This window comes from Microcaecilia unicolor, chromosome 1 (assembly GCF_901765095.1).
Source record: "Microcaecilia unicolor chromosome 1, aMicUni1.1, whole genome shotgun sequence".
In the NCBI taxonomy this organism is placed as follows: Eukaryota; Metazoa; Chordata; class Amphibia; order Gymnophiona; family Siphonopidae; genus Microcaecilia; species Microcaecilia unicolor.
In genome coordinates, this window is record NC_044031.1 from 544649738 (window position 1) to 544665553 (window position 15816).

At 43.0% G+C, this 15816-nt stretch overlaps 1 protein-coding gene across 4 annotated transcripts in view; it reads right to left on the bottom strand.

Moving 5' to 3' along the window:
* The window catches only part of MTERF3 (mitochondrial transcription termination factor 3), a 67328-nt gene that overhangs the window by 25915 nt on the left and 25597 nt on the right, over nucleotides 1-15816 (bottom strand). For all 4 annotated transcript variants that reach the window (XM_030216963.1, XM_030216990.1, XM_030216981.1 and 1 more), the window contains 2 exons: nucleotides 5315-5467; nucleotides 1300-1489 (listed from right to left, as the gene is read on the bottom strand). In XM_030216963.1, the coding sequence (XP_030072823.1) occupies nucleotides 1300-1489; nucleotides 5315-5467 (343 nt within the window). The remainder of the gene's footprint in view (nucleotides 1-1299; nucleotides 1490-5314; nucleotides 5468-15816) is intronic.

Consider the following 15816-nt stretch of genomic DNA (forward strand, 5'->3'; position numbering starts at 1 on the left):
TTCCTTGGGAAAACATGCTATAATTGTCACCTTTCAATAAAGCTTAAAGATGATTTAGTCAAATTAAGAATTTCTATCTGTAGAAAGTTGCAATGAAACAGTATGAAACAAAAGTAATATCTGATCACGCAGATAGTAACTTCTGATATGACAACATTAGATTTGATCGACTGCCTTCCACCAAAAGCATTGCAATGGTGTCATCCTCAGAATGTATTAAAAAACTGGGCAAAGAAGCAGGAAGACCCCCATAAATGCTTTCACAGTTTGCCATGCTACATGATTTGGAACCCATCTGAATGTGGGTTCTCTGAAAGGCTCTGCAAGGATTTTAGAGAAGTCCAAGGAGAGAACACAAGCCCTACTGATGTCTCAAAAATTACAGAGAAAAGCTTGTTTGAAAGCTTCTCTCGGTCTCCTAGAGCAGTGCTGGGTAACCTTTATAGCCAGTGGCTCTCAACAGGTGTGTTGCCCGACACACTAGGCAGCACACATACAACCTTTTTTCTTTTTTTTTGGTCTCTCTCTCTTCCTTTCCCTCCCGCCTCGGTCCAACTTCTTCCCTCAGAACTCCCTCAGACACCCAGACCTCTTGCTCTTTTCCCCTCAGCCATTTTGCTCCCACTTGTGTGTGTAGCACTTCTCCATCATCCTCCCCCACCCAGGTCCAACAAATCTCATTTCTTTGCCAGCAGTGGCAACCAGCACACATCTGCAACCCGTGCCTCTGATGCAACATCTTGTTTATGCAACAGCAGGACCACGGCAGAGGAAAAGCTCCGGGTCGGCTCAGGCGTGTCTTGGCTGCTGCTGCTGGAAAAGAAAAGATTTGTTGGACCAGGGTGGGGGAGGATGAGGAAGAAGTGCTGCACATACGGTTGGGAGCAAGGTGGCTGAGGGGAGAACAGCAAAAGTTTGGGGGTGAGAGGGGGCTGAGGGGAGATGTCGGACTGGGGCTGGGAGGAAAGGGAAAGGAAGAGAGACCATGCTACAACCTTTTCAAATATAAAAAAAAAAAAAAGGCAGCTGTGTCTGCCAGCCCCACGACCCCTCCTGGGTGTCCTCATTAAGAGTTAATGGGCACTGTTAGTAAATGACCCTGTAAGTTTGTTTCTTATACAAGAAAAAGTTAGAGATGCCAAAAAGCAGGCTGACAGTTAAAACTAGTCCTTGGTGTACAGACAGAAGCTAAACCTTTTAAGAGTTTTCCCAAGATGTCCTAAATACCTGGATGTGACAAGTCCCAAAGCTGTAAAGTTAGGGAAAAATGTCAAGAAAACAAGGTAAACTACAGCCTACCTCGTCTGCAGATTTTCCATGTCTTCAGAGAGGATAAATGGATTTTTGGTTAGGAATGGTCCCAGTTGACTGTCTTCCAAACCCACATCCTTGAGAAAGAGAAGCTTTTCTTTTATGTCCTTTTCAAAATCTAGCCTCAAGAGGAAAGTTCCCACGTTTCTGCGCCGTTCCAACTTAGATAAATCAACACCTGCAGCAGACAGATTTTATTTATTGACCTCACTTTTAAAAATGCACCTAATGCACACTGCCTTAGAGCACAGCAATAATGATGAACACACAACACTGTTGAAAGCAAGACTAAATCCTGTATGAATATTAAACCAGATTATTTTGGTCTGCTTTTGCAGGATGGTAAGCAGATTATGTTTCAGCTGAATGACTGCGAAAGAACAATTAAAAACCCAAAGTGATGGGGCATGCAACATAATAGCATAGTTTTAGGGCTAGTATCCTCAACTAAATCAAGAGAACTGAATGACTAACAATGGCATAGACCAGAAAAGTGACTAGGAAAAGCTACAAGAATACTGCTTACTCTAAGAAGAACAGAGTGTCACATCTTGTAGAGGGTAATTCTAAGGCAGCTAGGCTACCACATTGTAGCTGCAATTAGATTTTGTGGTGGTTGCACACAGTATTCTAAATGGGGCTTCACCAGAGACTTATACAAAGGAACTATCAGCAGGAAAAAAAAAGAGGCGATAGTTCCCTTGTATAAGTCTCTGGTGAGACCCCATTTAGAGTACTGCATACAATTCTGGAGACCACACCTACAAATGACAAATAGGATGGAGTTGGTCCAGAGGGCAGCTACAAAATTGGTCATAAAACATATAGGGACAGGCTTATGATCCTCAACATGTACACACTGGGAGAGAGGGGTTATGATAGAGGTGTTTAAATACCTCAGTGGCGTCAATGTACCGGAGGTGAGCCTTTTTCAAGTGAAGGAAACCTCTGGAATGAGATGACATTGGATGAAGTTAAGAGGAAATAGGCTTAGAAGGAATCTAAGAAAATACTCTTTCATGGAAAGGTGGTGGATCTGTGGAATGGCCTCCAAGTGGAGGTCATGGAGAAGGGGGACTGTGTCAGAATTTAAGAGGGCATGGGACAGGCACATGGGATCTCATAGGAAAAGGAGGAGTTATCAACAATATCACCAATGTAATGATGGCACCACTCAGCAAAACTTGGAAGCAATGGGCTTCAATCCATTCATATGCACAGATAATGTCACCATCTACATACCTTTTAACAGCATCACTGAAATACTGGCCAAAGTCAAAACAGGCCTGGACTTTACGGAAAACTGGGCAACAACTTTCAAACTCAAACTAAAAAAAAGAGACAAAACCAAATTCCTGGTTCTTTCCAGCCCACACAACCCCACAGCTCACCAAAATTTCACAATCAACAATCAAGCATACCAAACTGAAACACAACTGAAAATACTGGGAATTATTCTAGATAAACATCTATCACTGGACAATCAAATCAGCATCAAAATGATTCAGAACACTATGGAAACTGAGAAGGATAAGAGACTATTTTCCTAGACTATCATTCCAGATAATGAAACAATTGATGATACTATTTCAGTTAGATTACTGTAATGCAGCATAGGTAGAGTATAAGGAAAAAAACCCCATTAAAATCGTTACAAACCGTCCAAAACACAGCAGCAAGACTGATATTCAAAAGACAAAATACGAAAGAGCTACCCCACTACTCACTACAGTGGCTGCCAATCAAGGCAAGACTACTCTTCAAAGCGAACACCCTCATTTTCTGGATACTGTTTGGAATGGATTGATCAAATTAGCTCCAAGAAATACAAGCCCAGAAACCAGAAGCTCCCTATTGAGACAGACATGGGAATCAACTGCTTGCCCTGGGATTTGTAGTATGGAGTGTTGCCACGATTTGGGTTTCTGCCAGGTACTTGTGACCTGGCTTGGCCACTGTTTGGAAAACAGGATACTGGGCTAGATGGACCATTGGTCTGACCCAGTATGGCTACTCTTATGTTCTTAATGGCTACTGAGGATGAGCAGACTGGATGGGCCATTTGGCCCTTATCTGCCGTCATGTTTCTATCATAGAAGTACATGGTGTACTTAGTTCATAAATACCTAGTTCATAAATACCACCACAAAATCTGCTAATTGCAGCCACACCGATTATCAGCAGGTGTAAATACATGCAGCTGAAAGAAGCATACAAGTGTGTTATTTTATAACCAATGTGCGTACTTTGCAACTCCACCCATGTCACCTATAAGTACATATGCATACGTGTAAGCAGGGCTATATTCATAAGAGGCATTTTATGCACATATACATGGGAAAAAAATCCTTGCTGTGCATTTGTTTTGTACGTGCATCTGTGGAATTGGAAAGAAGACTAAGTTGAAAAGTGCATGCTGACAAAATGACACATTTCCCCTTCCTCCATTTGCAAATTCATGTATGTCTGTTCGGGGACTGGGTGTGAAAAGACATGGGAAAGCCTGCGCGTTACAACGACAGGGGCTATCTTCGTGTCTCTGTGTTCTTATGAGTACAAACGGACAGACAGACGAATGGAGCTTTCCCAAGAGGCGTTAACGCTTACATAAGTACATAAGTGTTTGCCATACTGGGACAGACTGAAGGTCCCTCAAGCCCAGTATCCTGCTTCCAACAGTGGCCAATCCAAATCAGAAGTACCTGGCAAGATCCCAAAACAGTACATGTCATGCTGCTTATCCTAGAAATAAGCAGCAGATTTTCCCAAGTCCATTTTAATAATAGCTTATGGACTTTTCTTTGCTTGAGCAAAACAAACCTAAAAATCCAAGATTATACACTTGGGCTGTAATACGTCAGGAGAGCAGTGAAGTATAAGAAATGTTGAAGTGATTGGAAATATCTCTGTGGTGAAAAATGAAACTCTGGGAAAAAAAAACAAAACCTAACAGTGGATATTCAATGCTGGGGTAGGTGCAGCGCCTAGAACTAAATACACAGTTAACAGAGCACTGGCTGATATTTAGACTGGTGCCCGATTAACTCTCTGCATAAAGTTAGGACAGCTGTTTGCTTTTCCTAACTTTATATGGTTACTTAGAGTGAAAATTGCTGCTAACCAGCGAAGTTTCCACTCTGCCCTAATTCCAGACCCTGACCATCTCAATCTAGCCAGTTTTGGCATAGATACTAGAGTCCAGGGGACGAAAGTGGAGTGTGTGCGTGCTGAATGAAAGATATAATACATATTTATATGTTTAGGTATGTAGACATATAGACAACACAATAAAAAGCGAGATTTAAAACATAAAAATCTGGAGCGTTGGAGTATAATTACATAGATAGTTAGAGGGCATATTCAGTATTCAGCAGCACTATCCAGCTCAGTGCCACACAAGTGATTTAAATGGCCAGGCGTCTCTTGGCCATTTAAATTGCTTTGAATCACCGACCCCTTATGCATTGGTTGGAAGCACAAAATAATGCACAGCTCAGAAAGCACAATTTTCTTTTAGTAAAAAACTAAGCAGAGCCATCTCGAGGGGTTGTGGCACCCTGAGCCTGCTTTTGCTTTGGTCTATAACACTGTTCTGTGTCACTCCCCCTTAACCTTTTTGAATCCTTTTAACATACAGTAGCAATTCTGGCTTCTCCTTGCTTGCTCTCAGCACAACAAAATAAAGATCAGTTGAAAGGTAATTTAATACCCAAAGCAATTAAACTAGCTCTAGCCCAGCCTTTTATACTTCCTGGGTCATGCCCTCATGACTCCACCCCTCCCGTGTCACATCCCACTTCGGCAGGGCTAGTGGTTTTAAGGTGGCCCCAACACTGTGGGAAAGTAGCAGCGTCCTATAGATTCCCTTACATTTGTCCTCTTAGGTGGTGTGTAACAGTGACGTAATAGATGTTTTCAAAGGAAAACAAGAGCACTCCCAAGGTTAAACAGCTGTCAGCAATTCCCCATGTGGCTTGGAAAACTAAGCACAGATTTCACCTACCCAGGAGCAGCAGCTTAGTCAGAGTCTCCGAATGATCCACATAATCTCGGAGAGTAAAAGAAGCAGAAGGAAGGATCGGCTCCGCTACTATCTGCAGGGCTTCATCTTCAGAAATTTCATCCAAGGGACTCAAGGGTGGTGGATCTTCCAAGTCTGGAAGCCAGTAAGGGTGAACAAAAAAAATGAATGACATAGCAAGAAAAATGAATCTCCCTCAATTTAAAAGGCTCAAAAACACTACTTAATGTAATTAACAGTGATCTGCTTTCACTACTCGAGCTGTACTAAAATGTCATTTTGTTTCCTGGTGTCAACAGGGACACCATTTATTATTTTATTTATATACACACATATTTTATATTATATATATATATATACACATACATACATACACACATACACACATTTATTCACAAATAATATATAAAGCAAGTCTTCCAATACAACACAAAGACAAAACTACATATCTTTTCTTGCACAAGTGGTCTCTAAAACAGTCTTCAGGATGCCACAGTTGAGTATTCAGAGAAGCCAAAATGACTATACAGGCATATTTTCAAAGCACTTAGCCTTCCAAAGTTCCATAGAAACCTATGGAACTTTGGAAGGCTAAGTGCTTTGAAAATATGTATGTATAAGATATTTGAACACACTAGAAACAGAACAGGCACATCTCTCATACGAGCTCCTTGCAGATCACTCAAACATTCAATTGACTGTGGCAACCCTAAGGCAGACCTGGGAACTGCTGTTCCAGGAAGATTTTCTTACTTGTTCACATCATCCTGTGTGACCTTGAGAATCCAATTCTCAGAAAATTCTGCCCGTTTGTCTCCTAAATGTGTAAACAGATACTGCACTTTATTCTGGAAGACCTCTTTCCTAATGCCTTTCAGTCAGAGAGCCATCCATGTACTCTCCTTCAAGGACCTAAACCATAACAGTGCTACCTGCTTTCTGATTTTTATTCTTAATATCTCAATTGTCCGGCTATAGGTTTAGCTACCTGATATCTACTCTTTAGATCTTAATTGCTTAGTTATATTTTACTGTGTACTTACTGCTTTGTTTTTTGTTTTTGAAAAAACAAACAAAAAAAAACCTCTCTCCCTTTCACAAAGCCTGTGCTATTTTATCTGCTCTGAGCTGTTTAAAAATAAATAGAAAAAAAAAATCATACCATGCTTTTTTGTTTTTTTTACTGTTTTAATAAGAGAAAAAAATAGCTTTTGTGCATTAATACCTTCAGTTACTTAAATGTTTGACATATCCCATCTCTCTCTCCCAACACATTTAAATCACCAGGTCTCATCTCGTATACTTTCTGATGAAGACTTAAAACCATCGTGGTTGCTACTCTCTGCATGCTCTCTAACCTCTTTCTATCCTTTTAGGAGGCATAGCCTCCAGCATTGAACACAGTACTCCAGATGAGACCTCATTAAAGACTTGTATAGGTGCATGATCACCTCCTTTTCTCTGCCTGTTATGCCTATAAAATTCCAGCATCGCTCTGGCTTTAGCCAGCACCTTGAGATCAGACACCATCACCACATCTCCTGGTTGGTGCACAACAGTTCATCACTCTGTATCATGAACTATTCCTTTGGATTTATGCTGCTTATACTAGAAATAAGTAGTGGATTTTCCACAAGTCCTATTCATAAAAAATATTGAATAGAACCGATCCCAAGACAGTTTCCCAAGGTATGGATGGTTCACAAACCCTATCCTGGGGGACCACAATATAGTTGGGTTTTCAGGCTATCCCTAATGAATATGCATAAAACCCCAAAATAATTAACAACTGTATATATATAATACAAATTAATTTCCTTTATTCATTCAATTAAATACCTGAAATACTACATCAAATATATCACATTGTTATAAAATCCAAATATATCACATTGCTATAAAATCCAAATCAGCTCTTCCCAAACATACACTCACATCCTAATTTCTCATCCATACCTATAAACCACATATACACATATCAGGACTAATATCTGAGAGAATATCAATACTTGACCGCCGACACTGTTACAATAATATTTTTCTGATATTTAAAGTCATACGTTGTTCATAACACATTGTCCAATCGATCCCCAAATGAGGATTTCAATGTTGCATTTTCCATCAAACTTGAAATATCCTTCAATGTGGAGGAGTGGCCTAGTGGTTAGGGTGGTGGACTTTGGTCCTGGGGAACTGAGTTCGATTCCCACTTCAGGCACAGGCAGCTCCTTGTGACTCTGGGCAAGTCACTTAACCTTCCATTGCCCCAGGTACAAATAAGTACCTGTATACAATATGTAAGCCGCCGCATTGAGCCTGCCATGAGTGGGAAAGCGTAGGGTACAAATGTAACAAAAATAAAATAAAAAATGGCCTATGTACTTTTTCTTTAGGAAGCCGTCCAAACCTTTTTAAAACCCTGCTAAGCTAACCGCCTTTACCATATTCACTCAGATATTAGTCTTGATATGTGTATATGTGGTTTATAGAAGATACCGTGTATGAACAAATCGCCCGACACAGGCCGTGTTTCGCCCACCTAGGGCTGCGTCAGGGGCTACAATGAATATATAATAATTATCGTAGATCATAATAAAATATAACACACATACAAGCATAATATATCAAATATATAAATTGACAAAAAACAATAAAATATGGAATATTACTAGGTATACATAGAGAGTATACTAGAATAATTACATGAATAAACATATCGCTACGCACTGTCCAATATAAATAATATATATATATACACATGTACATAAAAGAGCATATATAAGAAAAAAAATATATATATATAAAGTGTATATAATGCAACAATTATATGACAGTGCATATAAACATATATATAAAAGCATAATAAAATCTGACATCACATAACAGCAAAGCAAGGGCACTGGTATAGGTTACGAACTTCAATACAAATATGTATAAAAAAAATTATAAATGAGATAATAAAAGGCACATACCTAATTTGAAACCGTCGTAAACATCACAGGACACTTGCAATAGTTTTTCCAGCTTCAATAATGGTGTGTCCATTTGTGTATGCTAGAGACCACAGTAAGTATATTTTTGTTTTGAGACACATTTTATGTATGCGCATCATTGCACTATTGGCATTTACTTTGTTTTCATACATATTCACTCGAAGCAGTATTGCAGTTTTCCTTTTTAGAGACGTTGATATCCACACTTTTTGTGGTCCCTGCTTTAATGCTGTAATCATCCCTGTTTTTATATATAATCACTTGAATAATCTGAATAGCCTAGGGGCAGGTCACAAGTTATTCATGAGCCTCCTATGTGGGACAAATTCAGCAGCTTTGCTGAAATCCTAATACACCATACCCAGTGCATATCTTAGATCTAATTCTCTAGTCACCCAATAAAATAAATTTATCAGATTCATTGACACTATCTGCCTATGATGAAAGTCATACTGCCTCATGGTTAGTACATAAGTAATGCCATACTGGGAAAAGACCAAGGGTCCATCGAGCCCAGCATCCTGTCCACGACAGCGGCCAATCCAGGCCAAGGGCACCTAGCAAGCTTCCCAAACGTACAAACATTCTATACATGTTATTCCTGGAATTTTGGATTTTTCCAAGTCCGTTTAGTAGCGGTTTATGGACTTGTCCTTTAGGAAACCGTCCAACCCCTTTTTAAACTCTGCTAAGCTAACCGCCTTCACCACTTTCTCCGGCAACGAATTCCAGAGTTTAATTACACGTTGGGTGAAGAAAAATTTTCTCCGATTTGTTTTAAATTTACTACACTGTAGTTTCATCGCATGCCCCCTAGTCCTAGTATTTTTGGAAAGCGTGAACAGACGCTTCACATCCACCTGTTCCACTCCACTCATTATTTTATATACCTCTATCATGTCTCCCCTCAGCCGTCTCTTCTCCAAGCTGTATAGCCCTAGCCTCCTTAGTCTTTCTTCATAGGGAAGTCGTCCCATCCCCGCTATCATTTTAGTCGCCCTTCGCTGCACCTTTTCCAATTCTACTATATCTTTCTTGAGATGCGGCGACCAGAATTGAACACAATACTCAAGGTGCGGTCGCACCATGGAGCGATACAACGGCATTATAACATCCTCACACCTGTTTTCCATACCTTTCCTAATAATACCCAACATTCTATTCGCTTTCTTAGCCGCAGCAGCACACTGAGCAGGTGGCTTCAGTGCGTTATCGACGACGACACCCAGATCCCTTTCTTGGTCCGTAACTCCTAACGTGGAACCTTGCATGACGTAGCTATAATTCGGGTTCTTTTTTCCCACATGCATCACCTTGCACTTGCTCACATTAAACATCATCTGCCATTTAGCCGCCCAGTCTCCCAGTCTCGTAAGGTCCTCTTGTAATTTTTCACAATCCTGTCGCGATTTAACGACTTTGAATAACTTTGTGTCATCAGCAAATTTAATTACCTCGCTAGTTACTCCCATCTCTAAATTATTTATAAATATATTAAAAAGCAGCGGTCCTAGCACGGACCCCTGAGGAATCCCACTAACTACCCTTCTCCATTGTGAATACTGCCCATTTATGTGTGACACTGAACCATTTGCTTTAGTTGTGGACTTGTAGGGTGCTGGCTGTTAGTGCTACTTGAGCAAAATGTAAAACCTCTGCTTATCAGAAGAGCAGCAGTGCACCTGGAATATCTCCCAGTTGTCATCAAAGTATGCAGACTACTGGAACATTAGGCTGACTCTGTAAAGTAACTTTTATGGTTTAACAATTTTTATTGATCAAGTAAAAACAGTACAATGGTAGTATCAAACATTGTGTCTTTTGATTTGCGTTACAGATGGAATCAACCCATTCCCCGCCCCCTTCTTCCTGCATTGTGGTGTACAGGGGGGGGGGGGGGGGGAGATAAACATAGCTAAGAACAATTATTGTATATCACCATGATAACATTTAGTTAGTCAAAATGAGAGGAAATCTACCAAACCCTCCTATTCTTATGTGCTCTCCCCCCACCAACCCTATATTCCCCCAGCCCTCCCCCTTTGCCAATAGAGAAAATTTAAACAATAAAACTCCCAGGATAGGCCTACGAGGGCCTGGGTTCTTATGACCCCCTCAGGCGTTCACCTGTTCTGCAAATGTCAACACCCCCCCCCCCCCTTCCATGAGAATAGGGCTACAATATAGTGGAACTGTAAGGGCCATTAACCTATAGATTGTTCAAGAGTAAACTCCGACCTCTGGGATGGAGAATATTTAAGTAAATATCCCAAATCGATATGAAATGTTTGCATTTAAAAGATCCCCATGTCTCTTTAGCCTCCCATGTTGCCAGCATATGCAGCTGATTCCTCCAATACCAGTAAGCAGGAGGCTGGCTGTGGTCTAGTGTTGTAGAATGATTTGCATGCTAGCAAAGTCAGCTTGCAAATTAGCATAACATTACCCTTCTTTAGTCATCTAGTAGCCCCGGGAATGTACAGGAAGAATTGTTCCACTGTGACAGATATCCTCACTCCCAGTAAAAATACCATGAATTTTCGAATGCGGCCCCCAAAAGACTGTATTTTGGGACACAACCAAAAAGAGTGGTAAAAAGAGTTATGGTGATAGCCACACTTGAGACACCAAGAGTCCTGCATCCACCCCCCCCCCCCCATGTGAAACAATTGTGACAAGCTCAAGTAGGCCCTATATATGACTCAGTAATGATATTCCCTTAAGCGTGCATCATATGTGAGAGCTGGAATATTCCTTAAAGTGCACATGATGTCCCAAGCTGGCAACGGTGTCCCCAGGTCTCGCTCCCTTCTAAGTTCAGTGTAATCTCTCTGGGGTTATATAAAAAACAACAAAGCAGTGGAATCAAATGCATTTATTGGAACAATACCCCATGCATTTGATTCCACTGCTTTGTTGTTTTTTATCTACTGTTTTGTAAGCAGTTGTGTGCCTTTTTGTTTATCTCTCTGGGGTTCCCATTTAGTAAGGGCACTGTGGAGGCCTGAAACTGAAAAACTCCCTAATGTGGTCTCGAATGTGTTGGGCCAGGGGCTGAATGTCTAAGGAAGCTATGTAGTGCTTAATATGATAAGCAAACCTGTTACCCCAAGTAGGATCCACCCGAGCCTGGAGCTCCTCAAAAGTAAGGAGTGTACCCTCATCACTCAGCAGATGCTCCAAGAGAAATATATCTTTACATTCCCATAATGGAAAAGCGGTGTTTTCCATGCCTGGGGCAAAGGCCAAATTACCTCATATCGAGATCTGATCCGTAGTCTGGGCATCCCCCCCTCCCCAAGTCCCCTCACAAGCACAGTCCGCAGCAGGTGAAGTAAAATGTTTCAGCTAAAGACCTGAAGGCAGCTGGGTCTGTTTGAGAAGCAGTAAAGAGTGAAAGTTATGGGGAGCATAAAATGTAGATTCTAAGCCTATAGGGGTATGGGACTAGGTGTACATAAACCAGACCTCTATATGACGCAATAAGCAAGCCTGATTATACAATTTCACATTCGGAAGCCCTAGACTTATAAAGTAACTTTTAAAAGGAAAAAAAAATGTATATGTATATATATATATATATATATATAGTTTGGGACTGGCCTTATGGCTTAATCCATAGCTCTGCAGCAAAAGAAATCAAAGACCAGCTTAGGCTGGTATCACCAGAGAAGAGGCAAACTCAAGTCACCCTAGATGCTGCCTGACCCCGATTCAGGCTTGAAAAAAAAGAACAAAAAGATGAACGGACTGCCCGAGAACATTAGTATCTTGCCAATACCAGAGAAGCACTTGAACATCAAGCAAACGGAGCAAGTGAAAATCCGTCTTGCAATTTGCTTCCTTAACAAAGGGCAGAAGAGGAGGCAGACTAAGATGAAAAGCCAAAACCACCCAAGGAAGATAAGAAGGAAAAGGTACGAATAGTCACTCCTGAAACCGAGAAAGGAAGGAACAGATCTCTGCCCAACCACGCCTGTAACACAAAACTCCATGAGCCAAGGCAACAGCTACTAGGAGAGATTTGAAAGGAAGATCTTTCGAGCAGCCTGCTTCAGATGTTCAAAGGGAGCATTTTTTTTTTTTTAAAGAGCCCACAGCAAGACAAGGATAATGAAGAGGAGGCCTAAGACCACGAGCCCCTTTCAAGAAATAAACCACATCTGGATGAGAAGTGAATGAGGAATCAAGAATCTAACCCCGGTAAAAGGCATGAGCTGCTGCCTAAACCTTAAAGAGTTGTGAGACTTTGCTAAGACCATCCTGCAAGAAGGCTAATATGTGTGGCAAACAGGCCTGAAACAGAGACCACACCCGTTCGGAGAACCATGATTCAAAACTCACTAGACACAAGCATACACGGCTAAAGTCAAGTGTTTTCTTGCCAGAAGTAAAGTTGCAATGATATCGGTAGCATACCCTTTCCTTCTCCATTCTGGCCTCTCAAAAGTCAGGCTGTAAAACCAAAAGCAGGAAGGATCCTCCAGCTGAATGGGACCCTGAAGGAGGAGTCTGTGACTCAGAGGAAAGCAAACGGTTGCCTACCAGACAACGAATCAAGCACGCATATTCCGGCCTCCTGGGCCAATCCGGAGCAAACCAAATGTCTAACCCCTGATGACAAAGGACTCTGTGAATAACTTAGCCTATTAGAGACCACAGCGGGAACACAAAGCAGGGGCCACTCCATCCAAGACTGAAGAGGAGAATATATGCCTTCTGAACCAACCTCTCGTCTTCTGCCGAAAAACCTGGAAACTCTGACAGTGTGATGGGTCACCATGAGATCTATTGGGGAGTGCCCCACCTCTGAGTTACCAGTTGGACCTGTCCAGTGCCAGCTCCGATTCCATTGGGTCCCAGGAGGTCCTGCTGCAGAATTCCGCTTCCCCATTGACAGGGTCCACTAGGTGGACGACTGAAAGCTGCTGCAACTGCCTTTCTGTCCAGTAAAATAGAAGGCATGCTTCCACTGCCAGAGGAAGACAAGTGCCTCCCTGCCTGTTGATGGAATCCTCTGCCATCATGTTGACCGAGAGAACCCAAGTCAGTTTGCTCTCCAGAACAGATTGAAAGGCTTGGAGGCTGTTGTACACCGCTCTGAGCCCACACCAATTGGACTGCCACAGTGCTGCCATGAGGTTCCATAGACCTTGAGCAATGTGTTGAAGACAGTGGGCTCCCTAATCTGTCAGGCTGGTTATCTGTGACTACAGCTATCCAAAGAGAGATGTCACTTGGAGGAGCTTGTTCAACTGAAGCCACCCCGACATAATGCACTTCAACACAGACACTAATGGTAGGTTGAGAAACTGGTGACCACCAGGACAAGAAAGACTGCTGGAGTGGATAACTTGTGAGCTCCGGCCCAAGACACCACTGTAGTGCTAAGCACCTGAACATAATCCCAAGCTTGGGGATTTGGAATTTGCAATAAGTCTGTGTTGGGATCAGACGACTCTTGTGCAGATTGACAACCCAACCTTGAGACTGCAAAAATGCCATGACCCGGCTTGTCACTTAACTCGCCTGCTCTGACGATGTCCTGAGTAGCCAGTCATCCAGATAGGGATGCATTCCGATTCCCTCTTTTCTCAGGAAGGCGGCTACCATCACCACAACCTTAGAAAAGGTTCTGGGCACTGTAGCTAACCCAAGGTAAAATTATGTATCATACCTGATAATTTTCTTTCCATTAATCATAGCTGATCAATCCATGGACTGGTGGGTTGTGTCCATCTACCAGCAGGTGGAGATAGAGAGCAATCCTTTTGCCTCCCTATATGTGGTCATGTGCTGCCGGAAACTCCTCAGTATGTCGATATCCAAGCTCCATCCGCAGGACTCAGCACTTAGAGAATTACACCCACAAAGGGACACTCTGCCCAGCTCACCACCGCCGAAACGGGGGAGGGGAATTAACCCAGCTCATCCCCACACAAGTGGGGGAGGGGAATCCGTCCAGCTCATCCCCGCGGAGCGGGGGAGGGACACCACACCCGCCGATGCGGGGGGATCTGGCTTATCCTGCAACCGCAACCGCGGGAGGAGCTGACTGACCCTAACACCGCCGAAGCGGGAGGGGTACAAAGCTGCCCTACTGCCGCACGAAGCGGGAGGGAGCGCCGGCAGAATTTAAGTCTCAATCCAGCCCCGTAAAACGGAGGGGAGAGGAATGCAGCAGCTCACTGTAACACAAATTCGTCTCAACTCTTGAAGAATCCATTGAAAAACTTGAACACGAAGTCCTCCTGAACAGGAACTGAAGACTAAACTTGAACCTGAAATGCAACCAGAATATAACCAATACAGATATCTGGGAGGGGCTATGGATTGATCAGCTATGATTAATGGAAAGAAAATTATCAGGTATGATACATAATTTTACCTTCCATATCATCATGCTGATCAATCCATAGACTGGTGGGATGTACAGAAGCAGTACTCACCCAGGGCGGGACATTGAAATCCCTGACCGCAACACTGAAGCTCCAAACCGGGCCTCTGCCCGAGCAACCACAGTCAAGCGGTAATGCCTGGAGAAGGTATGGGCCGAAGCCCAAGTTGCCGCCTTGCAAATCTCTTCCAAGGAGACGGACCCGGCCTCTGCCATAGAGGCCGCCTGAGCTCTAGTGGAGTGAGCCTTCAGCTGGATAGGCGGCACCTTCCCCGCGGCCACATAAGCCGCTGCAATGGCTTCCTTGACCCATCTTGCCACTGTAGGCTTAGCAGCCTGCAGACCCTTACGAGGACCTGCAAACAGGACAAACAGATGATCCGATTTCCGGAAATCATTGGTCACTTCCAAGTATCTGATGATGACACGTCTCACATCCAGATATTTGAGAGCAGAGTATTCCTCTGGGTAGTCCTCCCTACGAAAGGAAGGGAGACAGAGCTGCTGATTCACATGGAAGCGAGAAACAATCTTGGGCAGGAAGGAAGGCACTGTGCGAATAGTCACTCCTGCCTCAGTGAACTGCAGAAAAGGCTCTCGACATGAGAGTGCCTGGAGCTCGGAAACTCTTCTGGCTGAAGTGATAGCCACCAAAAAGACTGCTTTCAACGTCAGGTCTTTCAGAGATGCCCTCGACAAGGGTTCAAAAGGCGGCTTCTGCAATGCTCTTAGCACCAGGTTGAGATTCCACGCAGGCACCACTGAGTGCAGAGGAGGGCGCAGGTGATTAACTCCCTTGAGAAAGCGCACCACATCTGGCTGCGAAGCCAGGGAAACACCCTTCAGGCGGCCCCTGAAGCAAGCCAGAGCCGCTACCTGGACTTTAAGGGAACTGAGCGACAGGCCTTTCTCCAGACCTTCTTGCAGGAACGCCAACACTGAAGAAATTGGAGCAGTGAAGGGAGAAAGTGAGCCTGCTTCACACCACGCTGCAAAGATACGCCAAACCCTGGCGTAAGCAGTAGAAGTAGAGCGCTTCCTCGCTCTCAGCATAGTGGCGATGACCTTGTCTGAGAAGCCCTTCTTTCTCAGAC